Genomic DNA, 25,531 nt, shown 5'->3' with positions numbered 1-25,531 from the left:
GAACATGTGCATGTGTGTGATTGTGGCTTGGTCAGCTCCCTGCCCCAGTGACAAATATCCAAACTCTATCTCCCTGAAGGAGAAATGGTTTGACTTGTGGCTTCAGAAGCGTCAGCCTGTGGCCTCTTGTCCCTCTTGCTTTGGGCAGCCAGCTTATCACAGTGGGAGGGCGTGGCAGAGGCGGCCCGTTCACCTCGTGGCCACAAAAACGACAGGAACAGAGTCCCAAAATCCCATTCAAGATCACGATCCCAGTGACCTAGCTTCCTTCCATCCCGCCTCCTAAAGATTCCATCACCTCCTAAGAGCCTCAGGCTGGAGACCAAACCTTTAACAGACGGCCTTAAGGGGATGCTCAAGATCCAGCTGTAGTCCAGAGTTCAGTGGGGGTAAAGTGTTTTGGTTTCCCCCAGTCCAGCAAGAGCCACTGAAGTAAGCATCTCCCACCCAGGCTCCAGTGAGCAAAGCACCTGTGCTGGTCATCTCAGGCCATGATGTCAATCACTTGTGCTCTGCCCGGAGCAGCAAAGAGCCTAGGGGTCTGCATATGCTAGCCCTGGGAATTCAAAAATACATACCTAATGTGGGCTCTAGTTCCACACACATTTTCTTTCAGAACCTATTGGCTGTTTTTGAAATCCTGCTTACGTCCTATTTGCTTTTCCATTAGGAAATTGGGGGTTTCAAAAGATTACTTCCTCCCCCACATCCCAGAACCATAACTAGCCATACTCTAGCCAGTAACTGTCTGCATGCCACAGAGCTGCCTCCAGGTGGCAACACACCACTGAAACCAGGTATTTTCAGCCATATTTCTAACTCCTGTGTGTTCCCAGTGATGACTCATCCTGGTGTATGTCACAGACATCACTCTGATTAGCAACAATGGGTGTTGTCAGATTTCAGAGGCCAGTCCAAAGCAAGAAAATCGGTAGGAAATTTTATAATAAAGTGTTTTAAGTCATCATAAATATAAGACCCTCTTTTGTTTGTTGTTTGTTTGTTTGTTCGAAACAGTATCTCACTATGTAGTACTAGCTGTTCTGGAACTCACTCTGTAGAGCAGGCTTGCCTCAAAACTCAGAGATCGGCCTGCCTCTGCCTCCTGAGTGCTGGGATTAAAGGCATACACCACTATGCCCAGCCCAAGACCCTTTTTAATAAATGATGGTCAGCATCTTTCCCAGAATAAACTTCAGACTGCCACATTGTACCTTGGTCCCCACCACCATCATGCAACCTCACTGCATCTTAGGTTCTCAAAGAAGTCCTCGCCTCTCTGTCTCCGTTCTGAAGGTTAGATTGTCTTTTCTCTGCATTCCCCACCCATCCCTACACCTTTTTTTTTTTCTGCTGTCCTCTTCTCCTTCACCCCGTGCAAATCTGGTTCACCTTTCCAGGACTGGGAGCACATTGTAATCTCCCCTGGGAAGAAAATAAAAACTGATGTGAATCAAATTCAGACATCACCTGTAGCAGTCACATTTTTGAGGTAGTCTGCCAGAGAAGAAATGAGTCAGGAAACTGGTCAGGATTCCAAAGGTCTTCCTGACTTCTTTCCATAGTCTCCTGGGCCAGTCATTTGTCCTAGTGACCCGAAAGTATCACCCTCCTAAGCCATAGACGGTCATCTTCCAGCGCTTCCTCCCCACGCCTGACTGCTATCCCCCCCCCCTCCTGCCTGCCTTTCTTCCTCTCAGGCTTCCACTGCCCTGGCTCCTCTACACCATCATCCACAGATTCAAGCCAGTGACTGTCAGCAGCAACGGCCTCTTCTGCGCCATCGTCCTCCTCTTCATCATGTTGCTTTTCGTCATCCTCTCTATCGCCCTCTGCAAATGGCGGATGAACAAAATACTGGGCTTCATCATGTTTGGCCTCTACTTCGTGTTCCTGGTGGTCAGCGTCCTCCTGGAAGACAAAGTGCTCGAGTGCCCTGTCTCCATCTAGTGGAAAAGCCATATCTTAAACCAACCACGTGGATGGTCCCTCCTGGCTCTGGGTTCCAGGCTACATGCTGTCTTGAGAAGGGGCAGCCTGTGGACAGCCTTGGGAGGCCAGGGTCCCTCCTTGGAGAGTTAGAGGAAGGATGGATTCTCATGGGGCCATTCACGTCACAGGCAACTCACCCTTGCCTGCTGAAATGACTCCATGTAAGAGACAAAGAGAACCATCTCTCCATCACCACTGACAGGTACTCCTCGCTGGTCGGAGGTACGTTCATTGTGATGACACAAAAGAGGACAGAGGCTATACATACATATAAATATAAATATTATAAATATATATACACATGAGCATACAAATCCTGCCTGTTTCTGTACTATACCTCTCCTCCTATACCTATAGAGTAATATATGACTGTACACAAACAGAAAGAAAAATTATATATATATATAAAGACATATATATTTAAGTGCAAATGCATCTTTTCAGGGATAGCTCTAGCATATTTATAGTACCTATTTGAAGAGGGGCATTAACCTTCAACCTTCAGTTTGTACTTTGCCTCTCAAGTGCAAAAGGTGAATTAACAGAATTGGTAGGCAAAGCATTTTTTTCCTGTGATCTCCAGGCTGCTTTGGATGTACTGTTTAGTTTACTAGTTTGCAGAGAGGGGGGCTTAATAGAGGGACTCTGTAGCAGCCCCTGTTAGAACCTCTAAAATACTCTCACAAGCCAAACAGAACCCATCTGCACATCCCCACTGGGATGCTCTGACTGAGACCCATGGGATTCCTTAAGACAGAGGTAAAACTCAGACCGGGTGGTAACCAAAGGGGAACTGATGAAGGTTAGGTTGTTTTGTTTTGTTTTGCTTTTTCTTGTATTGCCCCAGCATGCAAGTAGATGATATGAATGAAAAACCAAATTAGTGCTTTTCTAGGACAGCAAAATTATATAAACTGAGCCTATCTTGTTCCAGTGCATGGCCCATTATCATCAAAAGAACAAGGGCGATCTTAGCCATGATTGTCATTTGACATGCTTTAATGCCAAGGGCTCACATCCAGTCCAAAGTCCTGCCAAGAGAGCTGAGATGTGTGCTGAGAAACACCGTCCAGCAGAGGTGCTCAGTGGGAGCTGCCACTGATGGGAACCTAAGGGCGTAGCTCCTTAGAGCATTTCTCAGTGTGGTCACCAAGGGCTGCAGTCTAAGAATCATTCCCAGTGCTTGATTGAGGCAGTTTGGGTTTGTTTGCAGAGGCATTTACCCATTTACCCCCCAGAATGGTTTCCAAGTCCTGTGTCCTGAATTTGGTGTAGATCTGTGCAACATCCATGTCCTTCCTCCCATCATAATCCCACCTGGGACTCCAGTGTTCCGAGCACACTGGAGACTGTATTCCATAGTTTCCCTATGCTGCTCTGAAGCAGTCGCTCTGATATGATTTACTGATTTTGCTCAGCTTCACGTGGGACCAGCTCATTCACTGAGTGTCCCCAAGCTCTGTCTGACATCATGTGTGATTTCTCTGGTTTATTTCGGTAGGAAATGAGACTGGTTGATAGCAGCAGGACAAACTAAACTGAAAAATGTGCAGAGTTTTTCATTTCCCTAAACCATGCTTTCTCCTTAAAGTCCATTGAAAAAGTAAATAGAGGGTGACCCCCTGCATGTAAATCGGCACACACCATAAGTGGAGAATGTCATCAGACATTCGAGTGCTGATCTGTCACTGTGCCTTTTCTGACTGTGTTGTGAACATCATTTAACATAGGGAGGAGGGGTGCAGAACTCAAAGCTGAATAAAAAGGTGGGGTAACCCAACACCCCAGATCAATTTCAGCATCCCCTCCACAAAACCTCCATTCATTTACAGAGCATGGCAACAACAGGGAGAACCAAGCCCAAGACCACTTCACTCATAAGCAAAAGGTACTTCAAAGTGGGGGGGGGGGGCCGCAAAGAACACAAGATATCAAAAGGTCTGCCAGCTGAGAAACTGGCTTTCCAGGCTCTCCAACCATGCAAAGTTGGATTTTTGGTTTGTTTGTTTGTTTGTTTCTCTGTGTAACTGCCCTGGCTATCTTGGAACTCACTCTGTAGACCAGACTGGCCACAAACTCACAGAGATCTGCCTGTCTCTGCCTCCTGAGTGCTGGCAATTTTCAATGGTGAGAGAGAAACCCACATCAAGAGTTGGAGTTTGTTTGAAGCAAGCATTTATGCTGCTACCTTGGAAAGACAAGGAAAAGTGAGTTTTCAGTTTTAAAATCTCAGATTGTTGTCTGGGCTACATGATGATGGTTGGATAAATTCTGATTTCTGGGTGGTTTATTGCTTAAAATTGATTTTTTTTAACCAACTACAAATGGACTGTAACATAAGAAAAGTCACAGAATGTCTGGTCCAGCCATTACTATTCCCACACTCACTCCCCTTACCTCCTCACCAAGAAGCCAGGAAGCACTCCAGGTGCCTAAGAGCTGGGAGTTCTGCTTCATAGGGAGTGTTATGGTCTTTAATGAAAAGTTGCTTTGAGAAGACAACATTCCCAGGACCAGTCCCTACCTCCATAGTGCTCCCCTCACTGAATGGTGCTCAGGCACCATCCACTGCTGGCTCTTACTGCTTTCATTGAGGAGTGTGTGGTTATGTGGCCATATGTTGACCTGGAATCATTCACATTAATGTAAAACTGCTTTCTACATGCTAGTTTCAGATCATCTCTAATTTCTTTCTTGCATATCAATGTATACAAGTGTTCCAGATCTGCAGACATACAATAACAATTACATCATCACCCTTTGGGCCCAATCACATTTGGAATTCCAAAGCAAAGAGCATCAAATTTGACAGCCAAGGGAAAGGAAAGTCATGCCCACTAACCAAAGTGAACATTTATGAACTAAAGAGTTTTTTATTCTATGCATATACACATATTCCACCTGTGTCCCTAATGCTTACAGAGAGGCAAAAATATGCAATAAGAGGGATGGGAGAAAATTTTAGACTGCTATCTCTTTGCTTCTCAGGAGCAGGGTATAAAATAATACCAAAAGTTCAGGCCAAAATTTACCATTCATTTTAAAATAAAGGACTTGTACCCAAATGTCCATTAACTCACAGAAATCCAAGCCTGTCTTGCTTGCTGACACCTCTCCTCTAGCCCCAGGCAACCCTGGAACAGGAGAGAAACTTGGTCCAGACTAGGGATTCTAAAATAGAAGCTCCTAGATTTGCATTTAAGAATGCCCATGACATATCCATCTGCCCTCTGGACCCAGGCAGTTCCTGATGAGATGGAGCATGAGATTAAATGGTGTTATTCGACTTCCCAGGACCTAAACATTCCAGGTGGTGTCAGCAGACCAGAATATGTATTCAGAGATTCAGGGATAGGGTTGTTGGCCAGCTCAGCAGATGATGTGGAATGTCTGATGTCTCGCTTTAAAGTGCTATGAAAAGAGGCAAGGACCATTTCATATTCGAGGAAAATGCTTTGCAAAGCCTCTGACAGGTGACACTTGACAGCGGAATTTCTTTCCTAGGGAAGACATGAGTCAGGTGGTTTGGAGGCCTTTCAGCAAAACACACTGCCTCGGTGATTAGATTTCTGTTAACGTTAGCATACATCAGCTCCTGGCCAGAGAGAAATGGCCAACTCCCTACCACCACCACCACTTCCTGCATCTTGTAAATACTTCTCTGACCTAAGGTGGAGGAAGATGGGGCCTATAAAAGAAGATTGTCCACACCCAGACCACCTTAACAGAAAGCTGATCACAGAAGAGACAATTGTTAGAGCTACTGGCCAGACAGAGGGGAAGATGGAATTGGATGTATTCTATTGAAAGAATTGCATTGAAGCATTTGATAGAGTCTGATGCTTGTTTGAATGTAAGCATTTCAGAGAATTTCAGTGGGTTTTCACACATACACACACACACAGACATACACACACATACCTACACACACACACACACACACACACACACACACACACACACACACACACACATTCTATGCTTCCCTGCTCCCAGAAAGATTGTGACTCCAACAAGTAACATGTTACAGACAGAAAAAGTGTACTATAGAAGCTGTCACCCATTTGTAGATAATCACCTGACCTATTAGTTTTTAAAGCTATCATCCTCTCTCACAGGCCTCTCTCACAACATTTTCTTACATTAGTAGGCAAGGCTTTCCCACTAAGAGAGATTGGGAGAAAAATATAAAAATCAAAAGGGGGAAATGAGAAAATAATTTACATGTGGTAGAATCCTTAAGAAAGCAATTGAGCCGGGCGGTGGTGGCGCACGCCTTTAATCCCAGCACTCGGGAGGCAGAGCCAGGCGGATCTCTGTGAGTTCGAGGCCAGCCTGGGCTACCAAGTGAGCTCCAGGAAAGGCGCAAAGCTACACAGAGAAACCCTGTCTCGAAAAACCAAAAAAAAAAAAAAAAAAAAAAAAAAAAAAAAAAAAAAAAAAAAAAAAAAAAGAAAGCAATTGAAATATATCTGTGATGTTTAAAGTGGTTACAAATAGCAGACATTTTTAATCAATTACTAGAGCCTATATATGTCCTAGGTTTATTTGAAAAATCACATGTCAAGAAGGCCTCAGGGAAGAAGGTTCCCGTGCCTTGGCCCAGTCAGTATCTGTCTGAGTTTAGTTTCCTGCCTCTGGATCTTTGTGGTCCTTTTTAATCTCACAGCCTCATATTCTTTGAAATATAGCTAACAAGAAAAGCAATAAAGGAAATACAGCCAGCTCAGATTCAATACATGTTATTGCACCTTTGAAATATTTCTTTCATGTCACTGGGCACTTTGGGTCTACATAGGCGGTGGTGCCTCAGCAACAGGAGGACATGGACTTCTGTGGAATCACAGATGTGTTCATGTTTACTACATCTGGAAGTGGCTTGCTTTCCATGTAGACCTCCCAGACAGCATGCATCCACACGCCTTTCTCACACATGGACAATCAACCTTGCTCCAAACTACCTAAATGTCACCAAAGTCTTTAATCTTGCTAATGGGTTTTCTTAAGAAAGAGTGGGAGGGAGGGCCCCACAAAGGACAAACAAATGCATGACCTAGCTGGTTTTTGAGAGACCAAACCAGTCCTGAAAGTTTAGGTAGAGGAGCTCAAATTAGTGTATAGTGAGGGATTGAATGGCAAAACATGTTGCCTAAGCCCCTTTTCCTAAAACATTAATGGGCTAAACTGGAAAATTAATAAACACCTGAGGATGGAAAAGTGCCATGGACGTGTGTGGGCTCCCACAAAGGACTGATTCCAGTAGGGCAATCTGTCTGCTGGTCACTGTAGTACAAAGGACCACCAATATTAAATCATGGGACGTCAGCAAAGAGATCCTAGTATACCCAAGGTCAGAAAAGTTCCCATCCAGTTCCACCCAAAGACCATCCGGCTGATGACTTCACCTATTTTTTTCCCTCGTGGCAGAAGACAAATGCATTTGAACACTTTTTGATCTTTATCCATGACATGGTTGAAAGTTGCTACTGTGGGACCCTCTACTCATTTTCATCAGAAGTGTCCTTGAATTTTATTGTTTATTTAGATGTTTTCCTCTTCTACCCCCTCCTTTTTCTCCTTCTCCTTTTCTTCCTGCTGCTGTCCCTGTTCCTCCTCAATGTATATCTTCAAAAATTCTATACCTTTACTCCCAACACTTTTCTGTGCATGACTGCTCCCTGGAGGAGACCATTCTGATTGCTTTTGAATGGTAGGCAAAATCCACAACCACAGAGGAGCACAACAGCGTAAACACCTTCCAAGGACCAGTAGACTTGAATATGGTACCAATGAGAATTGGTTGTCTGGTGTCAAGATGAACACTGGTCACAGCATTATCACAGAGTGCTGGTGAGGTTAAGATCACAGCTCTGTTTGCATCTTACATCTTCATTCCATAGTCACAAAGGAGATGGGAAGGGAGCCATGTTAGATCATCCCAAGACTCTGGGTTTATGCTTGCCTGCGTTGATTACCAAGAGGAAGTAACATTCTCCTTTCAAATGGGAAGTCAGAAAAAAAGGGTTAAAGCTCCTCTTGTTATGAGCCCCACCATGCATTTGCTTCCCACGAAGTAGGTTGATAGAAACAGTAAGGACACTTCCTGACTAGGAACCTGGTCAACAAAAGGTGGGAATTTCCTCTTGGGTTGCAATTTCTTCATAATGGATATGTAAGTAATAAAGGCCTTGGGTGCTGACAGCTCTGTATAACACTCAGCTAGCCAAGAGAAAGTACTAATTTTCTTAAATCATATTACACCCACACAAACAAGAGAAAAGTGAAATAGGTCTGAATCCCAGAATAAAATCATTTCCAGAATGAACTACATGTATGAATTAAGGCAGAGAATTCCTTGCCAGTTAATTCAATGAATCCCCAATTCTTGTCATCAGGATAAAACTGAAGGACAATGGATGCCTTTTGGGTTTTTTAATTTTTTAATATTGCACTTTATAGTATTTCATAAGAGACGATTGTCTTAATTAAAGCCATAAAATACCAATAATGCATATATTCAGGGCTTCTGAATATAGTCAATAAACAGTCCATGAGTCATTCTATGTAGTGTTTGTTGTAAAATGAAGTTTATCTGTTCTGTTTTTTATTCCTTACAACTACTCTTCTAGACAGTCCTAATCTACTAATAAACTTTTAGGTGTGTATTTTAATCAGACTGTTTGAAAATCAATGAAATTCTTTGTTTCACAGAAGCATTCTTCATTTTCAAAGTAGCTTATCGCATGGTTTCTTTAAGTAGCAAGTTACACTACCACACTGAAAATACTTCCTTTTTAAAAATTCTAGATTATTTTTCTGGAATCCGTTTGCTATGTAAAGCAAGATTCATCCACATGGAAATTGAAATGGATAATTAGCAAACATGCCTGGAAAAATTAGACTGTGTTTGTGTTCTTATATAGATATATGATGGGTCTAAGAAGTTCCCTTATAAAAATGGCAGACAGATATACAACCTATTGATACCATCTTATCCCTAAATTTTTCTGTGTCCCTGGGCGAACAAGTGAAAACACAGGCTTCATAGTGCAGTGGGCAGTTTATTTCCTGCTTCTGTTAAAATACAGTTTCTGACTGGGAGGGTAAGTTCTTTACACACATATATACACAGATGTTCCCACAACTAAAACCTTTAATATTTCACTTTGTAATACAATATGAGTGAAAGCTAATATAATGACTAACCGGAGCAAAATAGCCCAGAACAATCCACCACAGCAGGGTACCTAAATCATCCACATAAGCCCGAGTATTAAATTGAACAACCTCATCAATCTTAGGCTTTACCAGACAATTTGCCCTAAAGAAAGGATGTCTGGATGCAGAGCCAGTGATGTTCCTCTATCACTGGCTGTTTGGAGGCTGAAGGTTCTCAAAGAGTCAGACTGTCCATCCAGAATAGAGAGTTTCCGTGGCACTCGGCATAGAATCCTTCATGGTCCCTGTACCCAATCTTGTTTTCTCAAGTCTCCATAAGCAACAGCTTCCTTCTCTCTTCACAATGCAGACACAGAGAGATGCATGAAAATATGAGTGCAAGCTAGGCATGACAGTATACCTGTACCCCCAAAACTGAAGAGATAGAGGCAGAAGGATTGGAAACTCCTGGCCAGCTTGGGCTACATGAGACCCTGTCTCAAAAATAGCAAAAAAAGTAAGAGTAGCAAACACTACCCTCCTGGTTCAATGAAGCCACTGCTAGTGTTAAAAAAAAAAAAGATAAGTTATGCATTTATTATTTGCATATTTTTAAAACAGAAAATACCATTAATGTTGATTCTAACATAGATATATGCCCTACAAGATATAACCTGTCTTTTAAATGGGTTATGTTAAAAATATCAAAAGTACACAAAATCTTCTGTTTTAAGATGTACAGTTACTGCCAACCATACCTTTTTCTTGGACTACAGCAGAACCTATGACCCAGATTTGGTCATGTTATTCCACCCCACAAATATATACAATAACTATGCCAATCAAAAGAATAAAAACAATTTTTTAGAATTTTTAATGAATATATTTTGGAAGGATTAAAACATATCAGAATGCCATTTTTGTGAAGGATCTTCCTAGGGGAGGTCAGGGTCTCACACTGCCGTTGTTTGCCTGGATTCTACAGAAACATCTCTGCCCCTATCTTCACGCCCTCAAGACTCCTTTGGATGCACTTTAAAGTCATTTTTGTCCTTTTGTGTGTTTGTTGTGAGCAGTTTTCACCGGCTGGCTAGATGTACAGCGACCCTGTGTCCTTTACTCTGTGACTCTGTCTGCACATAACTGGAATTTAGATTGCACCTGTACATAGGCCGTTTGGAGTGGTGTGCTTCAGTCACATGCTCTCACTCTGATAAAGGGCATTCCTCCATGTTCCACTGTCTGCATCCTTGTGCTTCTACTACTGATAACCAACCTACTGAATACACTTCATGTAACTAAGTCTCCTCGGTGTGAAAATAACAACAATAAAACAATTGACTCCAAAAATCAGTGGGTTTTTTGTTGTTGTTTTTTTGTTTTGTTTTGTTTTTGTTTTTTTGTTTTGTTTTGTTTTGTTTTTGGAGAGGGTGGAGGTATTGATCCTTACCTGCAACAAGTCATGACACTCAGCATCTCATGAAATAAACACCCAGTGGTGGGAGTTTCATTGCAGGGACTCACAGCCAGCATGGGGCATGCAGAGTTACTGCTGGTTTCACTTCTTGAATGTTTACTGGTCTCATCTGAGCTTTTACATATCCATGGTCATTTTTTTTTTCACTAAGAAATATACTCCTAGGAAATTAGGTTTTACTTAAATATATTGGAAGGGTAAATTCCAAAGACCACAGTTACCTGTCTCTGAAGTCAATTTGAAAGTCTTATTATTGAAGACAAAAAAAAAAAAAAAATGTGCTGTATATCAGGGCATGGTGGCATTTACCTGGGATCCCAAGACTTGGAAAGTGGAGGCAGGAGGATCAGAATGTCTAGGTCATTCTTGGCTACATAGTAAGTTCAAAGCCAGTTTGTCTACATGAGACCCCGTCTCAAAAAGATAGAAAAGAAGGTCTCATTATAAATCTAATGTTTTTATATAAACGTATATGGTCATCTTTTTATTTGAATATGATTAATTGACTTATAAGCTTAAATGATTAATTTATGAATTGAGTTATTCACCTCCCTCCAGCATTTGATATACACACCAGTTTCTTTCAGATGCCTCAAATACCTGATAGATTTACAAACCAAAACAGCAAAATCTCCTGTCATAAGCAATTCTTACAACAAATCAAACTTAAATTATACTAAACCAGGTTATTATAAGCATTTTAATACTATTGACCATATAAACCAGCTCTATCTTTAAAAGTCATGAGGCTAGACCTAATTATACATTCCAAATTGTAATCAGAGTATCCAGTATGTCAAATTTCTTTCAAACACATGAAATACTCCAATGATTATATAAACTGATTCCTAAGCCATACTGATGTGGATTTTATAAATTTGGTTTGTTTCATCATCTCCATATTCCTATAGCATCTTCCCAAGCTTTGAAAAGTCACACAGCCAGGTCTGCCATCTTGGAGCAGGTAAAATAACCGAGTCACATTCCTCACTTACCATGTAGAAAACCAGTCCCTCGACATAATACCAAGGTCCTGGGGTCCCAAATGCTACCAAAATGGATCTACTGGGACCACAGCTGGTGGTGCTGCATTCTTGACTCTGAACCCAGCCCCACTCATTGCCCATGGCGCCCTCTCCTTACGTGGCCCATACTTTTCGCATCGGCTCAATTTTGAAAATCTATTGGGTATTGGGCAGCGTTCCTGTCAACATTATGGAGTTTTCTGTAAAATCCCTTGTCCCCATTGTTGTTGTTGTTGTTTGGTTCTTTTAAGGGGGCCACCACCCAGCTCCCAAATAAATCACACACAGAGGCTTATTCTTACTTATGAATGCCCAGCCTTAGCTTGGCTTGTTTCTTGCCAGCTTTCCTTAACTTATCCATCTACATTTTGCCTATGGGCTTTTCCTGTTCTCTTCTGCGAATCTTACTCTTACTCTGTGGCTTGCTGTGTCTCTGGGTGGCTGGCACCTGATCTCCTCCTCCTGCTCTGGCTCCTAGTTTTCTCCTATACATACTCTCTGCCTGCCAGCCCCACCTATCCTTTCTCCTGCCTTACTATTGGCCAGTTCTTTATTAAACCATCAAGTGTTTTACACAGGCACAGTAACACAGCTTCACAGAGTTAAATAAATGCAATGTAAACAAAAGTAACATACCTTAAAATAATATTCTACTACATGTCCCCTCATTTGGTTCCATGAATTCAGCAGTCCCACCTCAGTTTACAGTAGATAGATAGATAGATGATAGATAGATAGATAGATAGATAGATAGATAGATAGATAGATAGATGATAGATAAACATGATTATAAAACAATTCCTAAACCACAATGTGATGTACATATGTGTGTGTGTGTATGTATCACATAGAATTATATTCAACTAATCTCTTTATTACTTTATTAGATTCTTTATTCCTTTCCTGCCTCTTTATACTGACCACAGTCCCAAACTTGCTACTGACATCTTTGTGTCTGCACTGCACTACAGGCCTAGGACAGATATACATCAGCAGGTTGGCAAAAGCAGAGGCTAAGGGATCAGGGACCTGACCTTAAACCCACGTTTATACACGATCATACAAAAGTAGCACTCTGCCAAAAATAGTTATATAACAGATTACATCACCGTATACGTGGAGTTGCCTAGACATTCAGTGTTAGCCATTTTGTGCTGACTCATAGTCCTCTTCCCCCTTGTCCAATGTCAGCCACATTTTATCTGACTTATACCAGATATCCATATCAATACCATGTTGCCTAAACATAAACTGAGCCTTACAGCTTCTGTTCCTGCCAACTCCGTTACATAATTTTCAACATTGGCACTATTGATATTTGAGGCTAGAAAATGACTTGGTAAGTGCTGTACATTTGGGAACGTCTTACCCTATGGGTACCAGTTTCATAATAAAATATTCGGCCATTGCCAAATTTCTCCTAAAAAATAGCAGGAGGGTAGGACCCAGTTGAGAATTCAGCCCACTACCTCAAGATGTCTGCACTTCGGCCAATGCTTGCCTCGCAGCCCCTGTTATGGTCTTGTCAAGCAGTGTGTAACTGAGAACTAACTCCATACACATATACACAACTTTACATCTTATCAAAATTAGAAGAATTAAATACTCAAGCAGAAAGCTGAGTGTAGTGACTCATGCCTATAAGCCCAGTGGTTAAGAGGCTAAGGCAGAGGGATTGCCATGAGTTCAAAGCAGCCTGGGCTACATACTGAATACCAGGCGAGCATGGGCTACAGAGTAAAAACCTGTCTCAAAAGAACAACAAAAAAAAATTAAGCAAGAAAACCCGTTTGGTATTATTTCCTCCAATGGTCTCTTGTGTGAAGAGAAGACTACTGAAATATAAGCTTTGAGATGGCTCCTTCCTTGTCCCATTCCAAATGACCAATCTTGGACAATCTTGGTTGGGAACTTTGTTGAGCATCTGAGTCTCTCCCTGGACAGAATCTTCGTACTCTCTGAAGGAATTTCCACAAGCTAAAAATGAAGAGACAACACATTCCCAAAGGCATATTCTAAGGTGAGATATTTAATGTCCTGGTAGCTGGATTCCTCACTGGAGAAAGACTGAAGATCTGTTATTTTCAACACAGCTAACAAGCATATCCACATTTAAGGAAAGCTTGATTTCTACATTCCTCTCATCTCCTTGCCTCCCAAAATGAATACCACTTCTTAGAAATGAGGCCTTTTGATTCTGTGTTCAAGCCAATGATGTTTAAAAGCTCTGAACTCTGGATCTTGATTCTGGTGATGTTGTCCATCTTTATTTAATAAGAATGACATTTATACTACTTTTATCAATGTTGACTTCCAGAGAATAGTCATGAAGCTGATTGAATCTTTCATCAGTTCTTTATGGAATACAGTTAGACTATTTCTCATTGTCTTTGTTTTTATTTTATTGATATTTTCATAAGGGATTTAAGTAAATTTTAAAATAGGAACACAAAAAATAAAATAGAAACTCAATACATTGCCTAATCTTGGGGTTTGTATCACCTAGAATTTAGCTCCTTGAAATCTGCATTTCTACAAAGCCCAGTTTGTCTGCTACTATCCTACAGGTTTAAATTTCACACACACACACCCCAAATAAAACCTTCCTATGTCTCTGTATTTCACCATAGTTATTTTAGCAACCTCCAATTTACTTTTATGGTAATAATTTCTACAAATTCCATGTTTCAGCACTGTGTACAAAATGTCCTCAATGTTAAAACAGTGGATTTTTAAAAAATCAGAATTGGAATTTATGTATGCTTTATTAGTAAAAATTTACTTTATTAGTAAAATTTAGAAGGTAGGTCAAAACCTATCTCCAAGGGAAAGAGTTAGAAAAGCATTTTTTTAATATTCCAGAACCAGGATGGAGATGAACTTCAGTTGGCAAAGTTTCTGCCTGGCATGCACGAGCCCAGGATTGTATCTCCCGCACCACATAAAATTGGATACAGTGGCACAACCAGGAATACACGCGACTCTGTCTCAAAATAAATAAATGTCTACATATAAAGACAATCATTCCTCAAAATCAAATAATTGACAATTACCTTTTAAATTGTAGACACATGACTAAGAAAAATAATCAGTTAACCAATACTAGGCTTCAAACACGAGACAGTTTCTATGTCTTCCAACACTCCAATTTTTTTATGTGGTTCTCATCAGACTGGCTACCTAGAGTTCACTAACAGAGTCCAGCAGCATAGATGAGCAACTCTCTGAACCCCAGCCCAGAAAGGTTGCACACAGAAACTTTGAGCAAGAACTATTCTTTCCTTTCCCTCCACATCAGAGAGGAAATGGGAGAGGGTTTCCCTCTGCCTAACAGCAAAATGAGAAAAGCTCCCCCACAGGTGAGATTCACTTTTAAATTTCTATTGCAACAATTATTAGTTCTTTGAGAAATTCATATAACATATTTTGATCATATTCACACCTCCCCCACCTCTTCCCTTATCCACTCCCCTTCATTACTCCCCCAACTTGGTATACATTTTTTTTAACCCTGCAAGACAAATTTATCCTGCCCACTTATTCATGGATGCTTGGTCTTCCACTGGAGTGTAGTCTACTACTGACTCTCCCTCTCCAAGCGCTAACAACTGCCAATAGCAGCACAGCTGTGAGTGGGGTTGTTTGTCTAACTCCCCTGTCCATGCTGAAATTTGGTCTGGTGTGGCTGTGCTCAGGTTTGCACATGTTGCCACAACAGCTAAGGATTCATACATTCAGCTGCCCTGTTGTGCTTAGAAGAAAGTGTCTCCACCACCTCCAGATCTTACACTCTTTCTGTGCCATCTCCCACAATGATCCCAGAGCTTTCAGGCAACTGATTTCTCATCAGCTGTGTCAAGACATGCAAGACAGGTAGAAGAGAAGAAGGTAGCTACTTGGACACGCCTCCTTTTGCCACTACATTCAGAGTGACATACCACATACAGAAATGGATGTAATCCCTGATATACAGAAAGACAGAATTCAGAAAGAATACCGAACTTTCTAGGTTATAAAATATTCTCCCAGAGCTTCAAGTCAGAAAAGACTCTAATTTTCTTCATTTGCCCACTAAAAGTTATCATCTACCAGAAGTTTCACAGGTAGTTCTGGCCATTGCTGGCCATGCCCCCATCATCTCATGTGGAAGATTCTGGGTGTCACTGACTAATAAAAAGTCTTTCATACACAAAGTCAAAATTCTGCCTTCCTGAAGTGTTTGTTCTTAGAGATGTTGAACAGTTCAACATCCTTACCCATGGAAATGCAAATCAAAAAGACTGTGATCCCATCACACACCTGTCAGAATGGCTAAAATCAAAAACATAAGTGACAGCTCATGCTGACAAGGATATGCAGTAAGGGAAACACTCCTCCATTGGTGGTGGGAGTCCAAACTTGAAATCAATCTACCTCAAGACCCAGCTATATCACTCTTGAGCATATACTCAAAGGATGCTTTCTCCTACCACAAGGACACTTGCTCAACTATATTAACAGCAACTTTATTCATAATAGACATAACCTGGAAACAACCTACATGTCCCTCAACCAAAAAAATGGATAAAGAAAATGTGGCACATTTACATATTGGAGCATTACTCAGCTGTTAAAAAAATAACATCATGAAATTTGCAGGCAAATGGATGGAACTAGAAAAAAAATTATCCTGAGTAAGGTAACTCAGACCCAGAAAGACAAGCATGGTACGTACTCACTTATAAGTAAGTATTAGTTGTAAAGTAAAGATAACCATGCTACAATCCACAAATCCAGAGAGGCTAAGTAACAAGGCTCAAGGGGAGACAAATGGATCTTTCTGGGAGGGGAAAATGGGAACAGGAGAGATCAGGTGGGGAAGGTGTAGGGAGAGAGTATTGGGAGAGACAACAGGAACTAGGAGGCATTTTAGGGCAAGGTAGAAACCTAGTGTGATGAAAGCTCCCTAAAATCTATGGGAGTTACTCTGTCAAAGACTCCTAGTAATGGAGGATATGGAGCCTGAACTGACCATCTTCTGTAACCAGGCAAGACCCCCAGTGGAGAGAACAGGACATCAACTCAGCCACAAAACCTTTGATCTACAATTTGTCCTGCCTGCAAGATATGCTGGGGTAAAGTGGGCACAGAATTTGTGGAAGTAACCAGCCAATGACTGATCCAACTTGAGACCCATGCCACAAGAGAGAATCCATGCCTGACACTGCTGGACAGCCTAGAGACCTAGGATAGTACCAAATATCAACGAAATTATTCCTAATGATATACTCTGCTATACTTCCAGACCAGGGCCTAACATAATCATCATAAGAGAGGTTTCATCCAGCAACTGACACAAAAACCCACAGCCAAACATTAGGCAGAGCTCAGGAAATCCTGTGGAAGAAGGGGAGGAAGGATCATAGATGCCAAAGAGATCAAGGACACCACAAGAAAACAGCCCACAGAATCAACTAATCAGGGACCATATGGGCTCACAAAGACTGGAGGGGCAATCAGGAAGCCTACACAGGTCTGACCTAGGTCCTCTGCATATATGTCATGGTTGTGAGCTTGGTATTCTTGTATACTTAACAGGGAGAGCAGGGCCTGTCTCTGGCTCTTTTGCCTGCTTCTGGGACCCTTTTCATCCTACTGGGTTGCCTTGTCTAGCTTTCATACAAGGGGATGTGCCTAGTCTTATTGCAACTTGATATGCCATGTTTGGTTGATATCCCTGGGAGACCTACCTTTTCCTGAAGGGAAACAGAGGAGGAGAGGATGGGGGGGCTGTTGGGAGGGAAGGAAGTAGCGGAAACTGTGGTCAGGATATGTAATACATGAGAGAAGAACAGATGGATGGAAGAGAGGAAGGAAGGAAAGAAGGAAGGGAGGGAGGAAGGGAGGAAGGAAGGAAGGAAGGAAGGAAGGAAGGAAGGAAGGAAGGAAGGAAGGAAGGAAGGAAGGAAAAGAAAGAGGCAAGTAAGGACTGTGAAAAGAAGCCTGATGATTTAAAAGACTTAAAGTTTAAGTCTTTGGCTAGGTCATAGCCAGACAGTGAATTATAATACTCTAATTAGTGAGAAATGAACAGAAAATGTTAAAGGCTTTTGCTGAAATTTTAATATTAGAATTTCCAGTAAACAACAATTACCACAGAAAATTTAAAAAGAAAAACCTAGTAGAGATGCCCTAGCATATCACAAAACTGTTGGGGTGCATGCATACAACTATGTCTGCCTCCCCGAGCAATGACCCATGTCGTGTCCTTGTGGCTGGCGCAGGTCAGGGAAACTTGTGAACATTAGGCCGTCTCTGCTTCCTCCTATAGGCTCACCCAAACATGCTACTTGGCTCACCCAAACATGCTGCTCAATGCAATTGTAGCTGTGCAGGGCCTGGGGCTGGGAAAAATGACTGCTTACCACAAGGAAAATGACATTCATTCCTCTTGACCTGGCATTGTCTTGAGAAAAGCCTAGAGGTGGAGGGAAGACCCCATCGGTCCCCAGCATCCTCAGATTCCTTCTCCATCTCTGCGTCATTGCTAAAACTTCATTCTGGTGTCTTGTCTCTCCAGCCCAACAAATTCCAAACAAGAGGCCCCACCTGTTCGCAAACCAGGGGCTCCTGGAAGCTGTTTAAACTATCCATGTAAAACCTAGCCCCGCCCATTTCCCCAACCCAGGTGAGAGCTACGGACTGCCTCCGTTATGGGAGAAGGTCAGAACAAGTGTTGGTTATTAATAAAAAGGTTAATCATGTCCGCTAAGGGTTCTTATTACCCTAGGAATTATAGCTGGCTCTGGGAAGCTGGTGCTTTGACATTTCTCCAGACGATAGCGCACGGAGTCCTGTTACATACTTTCCGCAACAAATGTGCCATCCGGCCAGGTAGGGCTCAGGCCTAGAGTGCGGAAGAGAATGACTCCCCATCCCTGTTCCCCAAGTCTGCACAATCTGCGGAAGCAAACGGGTACCAAATACAGGCCTTGAGCTAGAGTGAGCAGCCAGACTGTGTGAGCCTGTAATCCCAGCTCTGCCATTTACACGCCGAGTGTCCAGCACGCCTCTGTGCCGACTTTCCCTGTGTATAGCCATGGTTAAGTTAATTGAAAGCCTCCTAGAACACTGCCTGGGGTGCGGTAAGCGATACACACCGCCTAGAAACAGTTGTTATAAACAGGAGCCGCTGTGCCACTGGCTCTCACAGGAGGGGCTGACTTCATCTGGGCGTCCAGAGAATGTTCCAGAGAAGGGATGGCCTCTGGGGTACACAGGAAGAATGAGAGGTCTGGAAAAAGGAAACATTTATTCCTAGCAATAGATGGGGTAGGTGCTGTTCAGGGGAACACAACTCAGTGTGGTGGGGAGGGGAGACGGCTAAGAAAGAGAGAAGGGGGCTGAAAAGGTGGGCAGCGCCACATCAGGGAGGGAAACAGTCTGGACTCTCTCTGCCACCAAAAGTTCTCCACCAGCAGGGGACATGGCGATAAGAAATGGCTAGGATCTGCTTTCAGAATAACTTGAGGGTGCATGGAAAAGAGTCCATGGACTGGGCCTGGCTGAGGAGGTGATGAATGCTCGGGCGTTCGCTGCGGTATACTGTCTGTGTTGGACAGAAACTCCCCATTATACACACTATCTTAAAAAGCCCCGAGAAAACCATCTCTTTTTTTTTTTTTAATCTATGTGTATGGGGAGGAAGCACGTGCCCACCGGGACCCAGATGGGCATTGGATCCCCCGAGCTGGAGTTCCAGGTAGTTATAAGTGACCCAACATGGTAAGAACTAACCTCTGGTGTTCTGCAAGAGCAGCGAGCTCTCTGAAGCCCTGAGGGTGATTGATCTCTCTGGCCCGCCTCATGCATCTGTGTACTTGAATTCGGAAGGAGAGGATTTTGACAGAAGAGGAGGTGACAGGCGATGCCTGGGGAGAGGAGCCAGGGGTGCCAAGCACAGAAAGACATCCCCGATAGCCGCCAGCGACCTCCCACTCTACCCATTTCTGCTCTCCTATCTGATACTGGTGACTGACTCTGGTTTCATAAGCACAGTTCTGTACCCTAAAGTGGTGCCTTTTCTGTCACCCAGAATTTGATAATAATTTGAGGGGACATTGCTAACTGATTTCTCCCCACCAAGAAGGTGCAAGTGACCACATGACTTCCTAGAGCCTACTTGGCATCCTGAACAAGGAGAGGTTTTCTGGGGTTTTAAGGCCTCTCTGTGGGGTCTTGGATCTAGCATGTGTCACATATCCTTGAGAAAGGGTTCACCCTAGGACCCCAGTTGTGGGCAAGAGGAGAGTCACCCACAGGAGGGTCCCAAATAAATCAGACCCTGGAACCACTGAGGGGAACCTCCATGGGTTTCAGAGAGAAACCCAATCTGTGTGATTGGATTTGTCAAGAGTCACTGATTGTATGTTTGAGAATAAGAACTGGAATGTAAACGCACACCATGTGGGAGTCAGTGTCCCCAGGAAAGAACACTCAGTCTAGACCAAAAAAAGTCTCCTCAGCAGAGCCATGACTTCTGCAAGCACACAGCCATGCAGGCCAAGCCAAAGTGGGGAGGGGAGGTGGGGGGGGGGAGAGGGTGGTTCGTTCTAAAGCAATGTTAAACCAAAAAATTCGGGACTGTTTAGACAGGAAGTTGAGTCGGACCTCTCCCTGCCATTTTCCCAGCCGGGAATGATGGATGTCGAGCTGCCCAAACAAACCGTCTCCCTGCTCTGAACTTCTGACAGCTTTCTCCCTCTTGTACTTTACCTGTCGGCATGGGGGCAGGGAGAATATAATCATTCCATCAGCTGCTTTGACATCTGTCATAGTTTAGCAAGAACTAACTTAATGACAAGAGACTGACTCAGATTCTTCCTGGGAAGAGGCATTTAGGGACAAGAACACACGGAGGAGACGTGTGAGCAAAGTCTGAGGAGTGGGCAGCTGGCACGGGCTTCCCAGACAGCTACCTCCTGCAGGGGCAGAGCAGTGCCAGATGCAGGCCGTGTAGAGATGGCAAGCGGACCTCCATACCGCTGCTGTTTCCTGGGCCACCCCCCTGGCCATCAGTTGCTGGGACAACAGAGTCACTTTGAAAATATCTCTTCTCTGCGCGACTGCCAAAAACAGGGCAAGGTGAGACGAGGGAACAGAGAGATAGCAGGCTGACTGCCCACCCACGCAGTTAAATTGCGAAGACGGTCTTGGTTATGCTGCCCTCTGCTGGCAAAATAGTATATTATGAAGCCGGTCCCCAACATCTGCAGTTTCCGGGAGAGGATGCGCCAGCTGGCTTTCCTACCAGGTAGCCTGCAAGTAAGAGAGAACAGAAACAGGAGATCCAGAGAGCCATCTGTCATCAGAATATTACCATAAAAAGCAAAGGTAAAGCCATTAAAGATAAGTATAATTTCATGTGGGTTCTCAAGCGATCTAACGAGAAGGAGCAGGACTGTCCTGCCTGGGGGCTTTTGAAAATGTATACAGATTAGCTGAGGAGATGGCTCAGAGGATAGAGGTGTTTGCAGTCAAGTCTCATGTCCTGAGTTTGGTCCCTCAGGGGCCCACAGGGTGGAAAGAGAGAACTGACTCCTTCAAGTTGTCCTCTGACTTTCACATTCACACAGTGGCAACACACGCCACACACACACACACACACACACACACACACACACACACACACACACACGTACACAAGATAAATAATAATAAAAATATATGAAAATGTTTTGAAGTTGTTATGTGACTCTGACACATCATCCAACATCTCACAGCCAGGCCAGTGACACTAATGACCTGCACAGAAATGAATCATTGTGCTCTAAGTGCTAGGCTCTTCCTATGAAAAACACGCTAAAGGCTTTGCTTCTGTAGGGGGCCCACCATGCCACCTTTTCCCAAATACTTCCCAGTATGTCCAACATCCCACTATGCCTGTTTGAGAAAAAGAGGGTGATGTATAACATGCATGCATGAGCTATGCTTATGGACTGAAGTCCCCAAGAAAAGGTCTTAGCTGTAGTAAGCCCTCTACGAGGCTGATTCACTAACTGTGGACAGACAGATTATTATAAAGAATCAAATTATCCTGGGCTATTTTTAGACTCCTAAAGAGACATTTGTTGCTCACCTGTGCCCGTAACCTAACATCCTCTGACTACTAGGTAAATCCTTTGAGAATATGTGAGCAGATCTACAGCTTCCACCAATTCAAATGCTAAGAATATCAGAAGATAACTGAGATTTTTCTAGTTTGCTGTAATCCTCCAAACGGATATTTGAAAAATGTATCAATTTCTAACTTTCTTTGTTTGGTTTCTATGAAAAAAATTTTCCTGAGGTGGTTACCACAGTGGAATGTGTGTTTGGGGTAACAAATCTATGTTCTTGCATTATGGTCACTCATATGTAGCTGCAAAAGAAACTCTCTTGTTCCCTTTGTGGTGAGAAATGTTCTTGATATATATCAACACTAGTAAAGCCTACACATACAGAAAATAAAATGCCTCCTCAGTAACTCAGGGAGTTACTGCCTTCATCTACATCCCCGGAAACCAAGCTGCCCTCTGTAAGTAACAGATATCTATACAGAGACACACCAGGCTCTCAGGACCATCTCACCTCATCCTCACTGCTGGGAGATAGCAAATGACAGATCCAGGAGCTGTGACCTCAGGGGAGCCAAGTGACATGCTTGGTCATTTAGCTGTTTAGAAGGGAAATGGCATGTGGACCAAGTTCCATAACGCTCAGAAGACCACGTTCTTATAAATCCCACCAAGCCACTGTCAGCAGTATCCGAAGGAACGTTCCACAGTGGTGGAAATAGCCCCGTATCTGTTGCTACTAGGCACATGGGAGTTCTTAGGCACTCAAAATGTTGCAGAGGATGCAGTTGGGGGCTAAGCCTTCCTCCATGTTTAATTAATTTAAATTTAAATACTCACATGCAATTAGTAGCTATCCTATGACCCAGTGGAGGGTGACATGGTTTTGTATAAAAAAAAAAAAAATGCCGTAAGAGTAGAACTTTAACAAGGCTCAAAGGAGAAGCCAGACGCACACATAAGAGCTACCAGCTCATCAGATTAGTCACTGATCTCTTCTTAATGGAGATGCTGGCAGAATTCTTACTAACGGTGTCTAAGCAAAGATGATGTATCCACAGACTGGGTTACTTCGATTTAAAGAGCCCTGCCTCTGTAAGCATCAGCAGTCAGCAGAAGCCAAGGATGGTGGCCGTGGGGTGCCCTGTGTCACCTGCTAATGGACTGAACAAGAGCGGTCGAGGCAAATGGAACCATTTCAACGGGCCATCACTTATTCTCTTGATGGACTTAGAGACACTCGGTCTTTTTTCTTCTAATCGCCATTCTTCTGATGCTAAAAGAACAGAATCAAGCAGAGCCACCACTGACTTGACAGATAACAGTGAACTTAGCAGGGATGACAGCCATCTAGCTTCTCTACTTATACAGATAAGGACGAAGGACAGCAGTGTGTGTCTTCTGGTCAGCGTAACTGACACTTGTCACTTAGCCGCTGGTGCCCACTTAATGGGAAATCCAGGGCGGGGGGTGAGATCTCAGAACAAGGGAAAGAGCTCCAATTAAAGGGACAATGGGACATAGCATTCTCTTATTAGGAGACAAGTCCCCTCTAGCATTCTGTTTCATGTTTGCCTTTTAATTGCCTGTAATTCCGAGCCAGAGATGTGGGCAGCAGGCCCAGGCCTCACCACAGGCCCAGAAATGACAGCGCAGAGCAGCAATGGACTCTGACGGAATCAGCAAATTCATCGCAGCTAGATGGGGGGGCCGTATCAGCGTGTTCCACAAAGCCAGCAGGAAGCTGGTAGAGAAGATAATGAAAGTGAGACTGGGAGATGATGGCAAGCCTCACCCCCAGCCACCAAAACAAAAGTAGGAGGAGTCCTGACAGGTGGGTATCGGAGCCCAGGCTAAGCCACATGGAAGACGGAAAGACAATGAAGCAAAGAGCAGTTAAAGCAACTAATGTGGCTCAAATGGGCTGGAAAGACTGCTCAGTGGTTAGCAACACATACTCCTATCGCAGAGGACCTAAGTTCCGTGCCCAGCACCCGTGTTGGGTGGCTCACTACTGCCTGTAACTCCAGCACCAAGGGAACACAACTCTGGTCTCCAAGGATGACTGCACATGTATGCGTACACACACATACACACACACACACACACACACACACACACACACACACGCACGCACGCACGCACGCACGCACATAGTTTAAAATAATAAAAGTAAATATTTAAAGAGAAAGAAAGGTGGGCAGGTGTGGTGAGGCACGTCTTTCGTCCTAGCAGTTGGGAGGCAGAAGCAGGCAGAAGTCTGGGAGTTCAAGGCCAGCCTGGTCTACATAGCAAGATCCATGCCAGCCATACATAGTGAGGCCCTGTGCAAAAGCAAAACAAACCGAAAAAACAAGTGACACAAAGCAAGAATAGGGTTTTTCCTCTAGAGAGCACATCACAAGCCCCTCCTCTGCATGGTGCCTTTAAATGCACTGAGCTCCTCCAAAGGCGGAGCATTCAAATAGTGTTGTTGGTGTCTGCTAAGGGCCCAGCATATCGCAGACCCTTAGAAGACTAATCTATTCCAAGTCATTATGCTGTGGGTCCAGTTTTCTAATGTCCATATGCATGTCAATCATTCAGTAGGTGGAAGTGAGGTCTAAGATTCTGAATTTCTAACAAGTTGCCAGGGAATGTCAGTGGACCACACTGGTGAACCGGGCCTTTACTTTCTCTGTTAAGCTAGTGCAATGGATTGAGGACCAATTGGGATGCTTCATACACTTAAGTTTGATTTCCATGCATAGAATTGCTCCATGCTATTGCCTGTAGTTGGAATTTTCCTGTGTCCTGCCCAGTCTGCAGCTGATCAGACCCCAATAAACACACAGAGGCTTATAGTATTTACAACTGCTTAGCCATTAGCTCAGGCTTATTATTGACTAGCTCTTACATTAATTTAACCCATAATTCTTATCTATGTTTAGCCGTGTGGCTTGGTACCTCTTTTTTAGTTCTGCCTTCACATCTTGCTTCCTCTGTGTCTGGCTGGCAACTCCTGACTCAGCCTTCCTCTTCCCAGAATTATTCTTGTCTGCTTATCCCGCCTATACTGCCTGCCTGGCTACTGGCCAATCAGCGTTTCATTAAACCAGTGTACAAAAGCATTATCCCACAGCAATGGCCACAAGCTGAACCTACAGCCACAGCTGGTGATCTTGGGTCATTGTCACACTCACATATACACATATGTTCATGCACACACACACAGCTATAGCTTGAATTCTAAATGCTCCCCTAGAGCTCATGTGCTGAAGGCCTAGTTCCCAATGCAGCAGTGTTCAGAGGCAGGGCTTTTGGATGGGCCAGATCAGGAGGTCCCTGATGTCACTGAGGGATGACCGCACTGACAGTCTTATAATGTGATGGCACTATGGGAAGAGAGTGGAAGTTTCAGGAGGTGGTGGCTGTAGGAAATAGGCCCCTGGGGACGCGACGTGGAAGAATATATCTTCCATTCATCCCTCCCCCTTTTTTCTCTCTGTCTCACCCATCCCTCTCCCCAATCTTTCTCCCCCCCTCTGGCCACCATAAGTGAGCAGTTTTGTATCACCGTCACCTTCTGCCTCACCACAGTCCAGAAACAACAGGGCCACATGTGCGTGCACTGATCCCTCTAAGCCAAAACAAACCGTTTCCTCCTTTAAAGGGATTTTTCCCTCAGGTACTTTGTCACAGTGGTGGGAAGCTGACACACGAGAACACGTAGGTGGGAAATAGAATGGAGAGGGGAGAGTCCTATGCTCTCCAGCAGCTGGCATGGCCCACCTGGGTAGGGCAGC

General features: G+C 43.6%; 1 protein-coding gene across 6 annotated transcripts in view; it reads left to right on the top strand.

The window, feature by feature from the left end:
• The window catches only part of Slc24a2 (solute carrier family 24 member 2), a 228,222-nt gene extending 224,173 nt beyond the window's left edge, over positions 1-4,049 (top strand). For all 6 annotated transcript variants that reach the window (XM_076564482.1, XM_015994916.3, XM_006975968.4 and 3 more), the window contains one exon: positions 1,701-4,049. In XM_076564482.1, coding sequence (XP_076420597.1) covers positions 1,701-1,950 — 250 coding nt within the window. In that variant the 3' untranslated portion in view covers positions 1,951-4,049. The remainder of the gene's footprint in view (positions 1-1,700) is intronic.
• Positions 4,050-25,531: the final 21,482 nt, after the last annotated feature.

Source organism: Peromyscus maniculatus, chromosome 2 (assembly GCF_049852395.1).
Source record: "Peromyscus maniculatus bairdii isolate BWxNUB_F1_BW_parent chromosome 2, HU_Pman_BW_mat_3.1, whole genome shotgun sequence".
Taxonomy (NCBI): Eukaryota; Metazoa; Chordata; class Mammalia; order Rodentia; family Cricetidae; genus Peromyscus; species Peromyscus maniculatus.
Note: the sequence above shows the minus strand (reverse complement) of the source record. Positions and strands in the feature narration are given on the sequence as shown.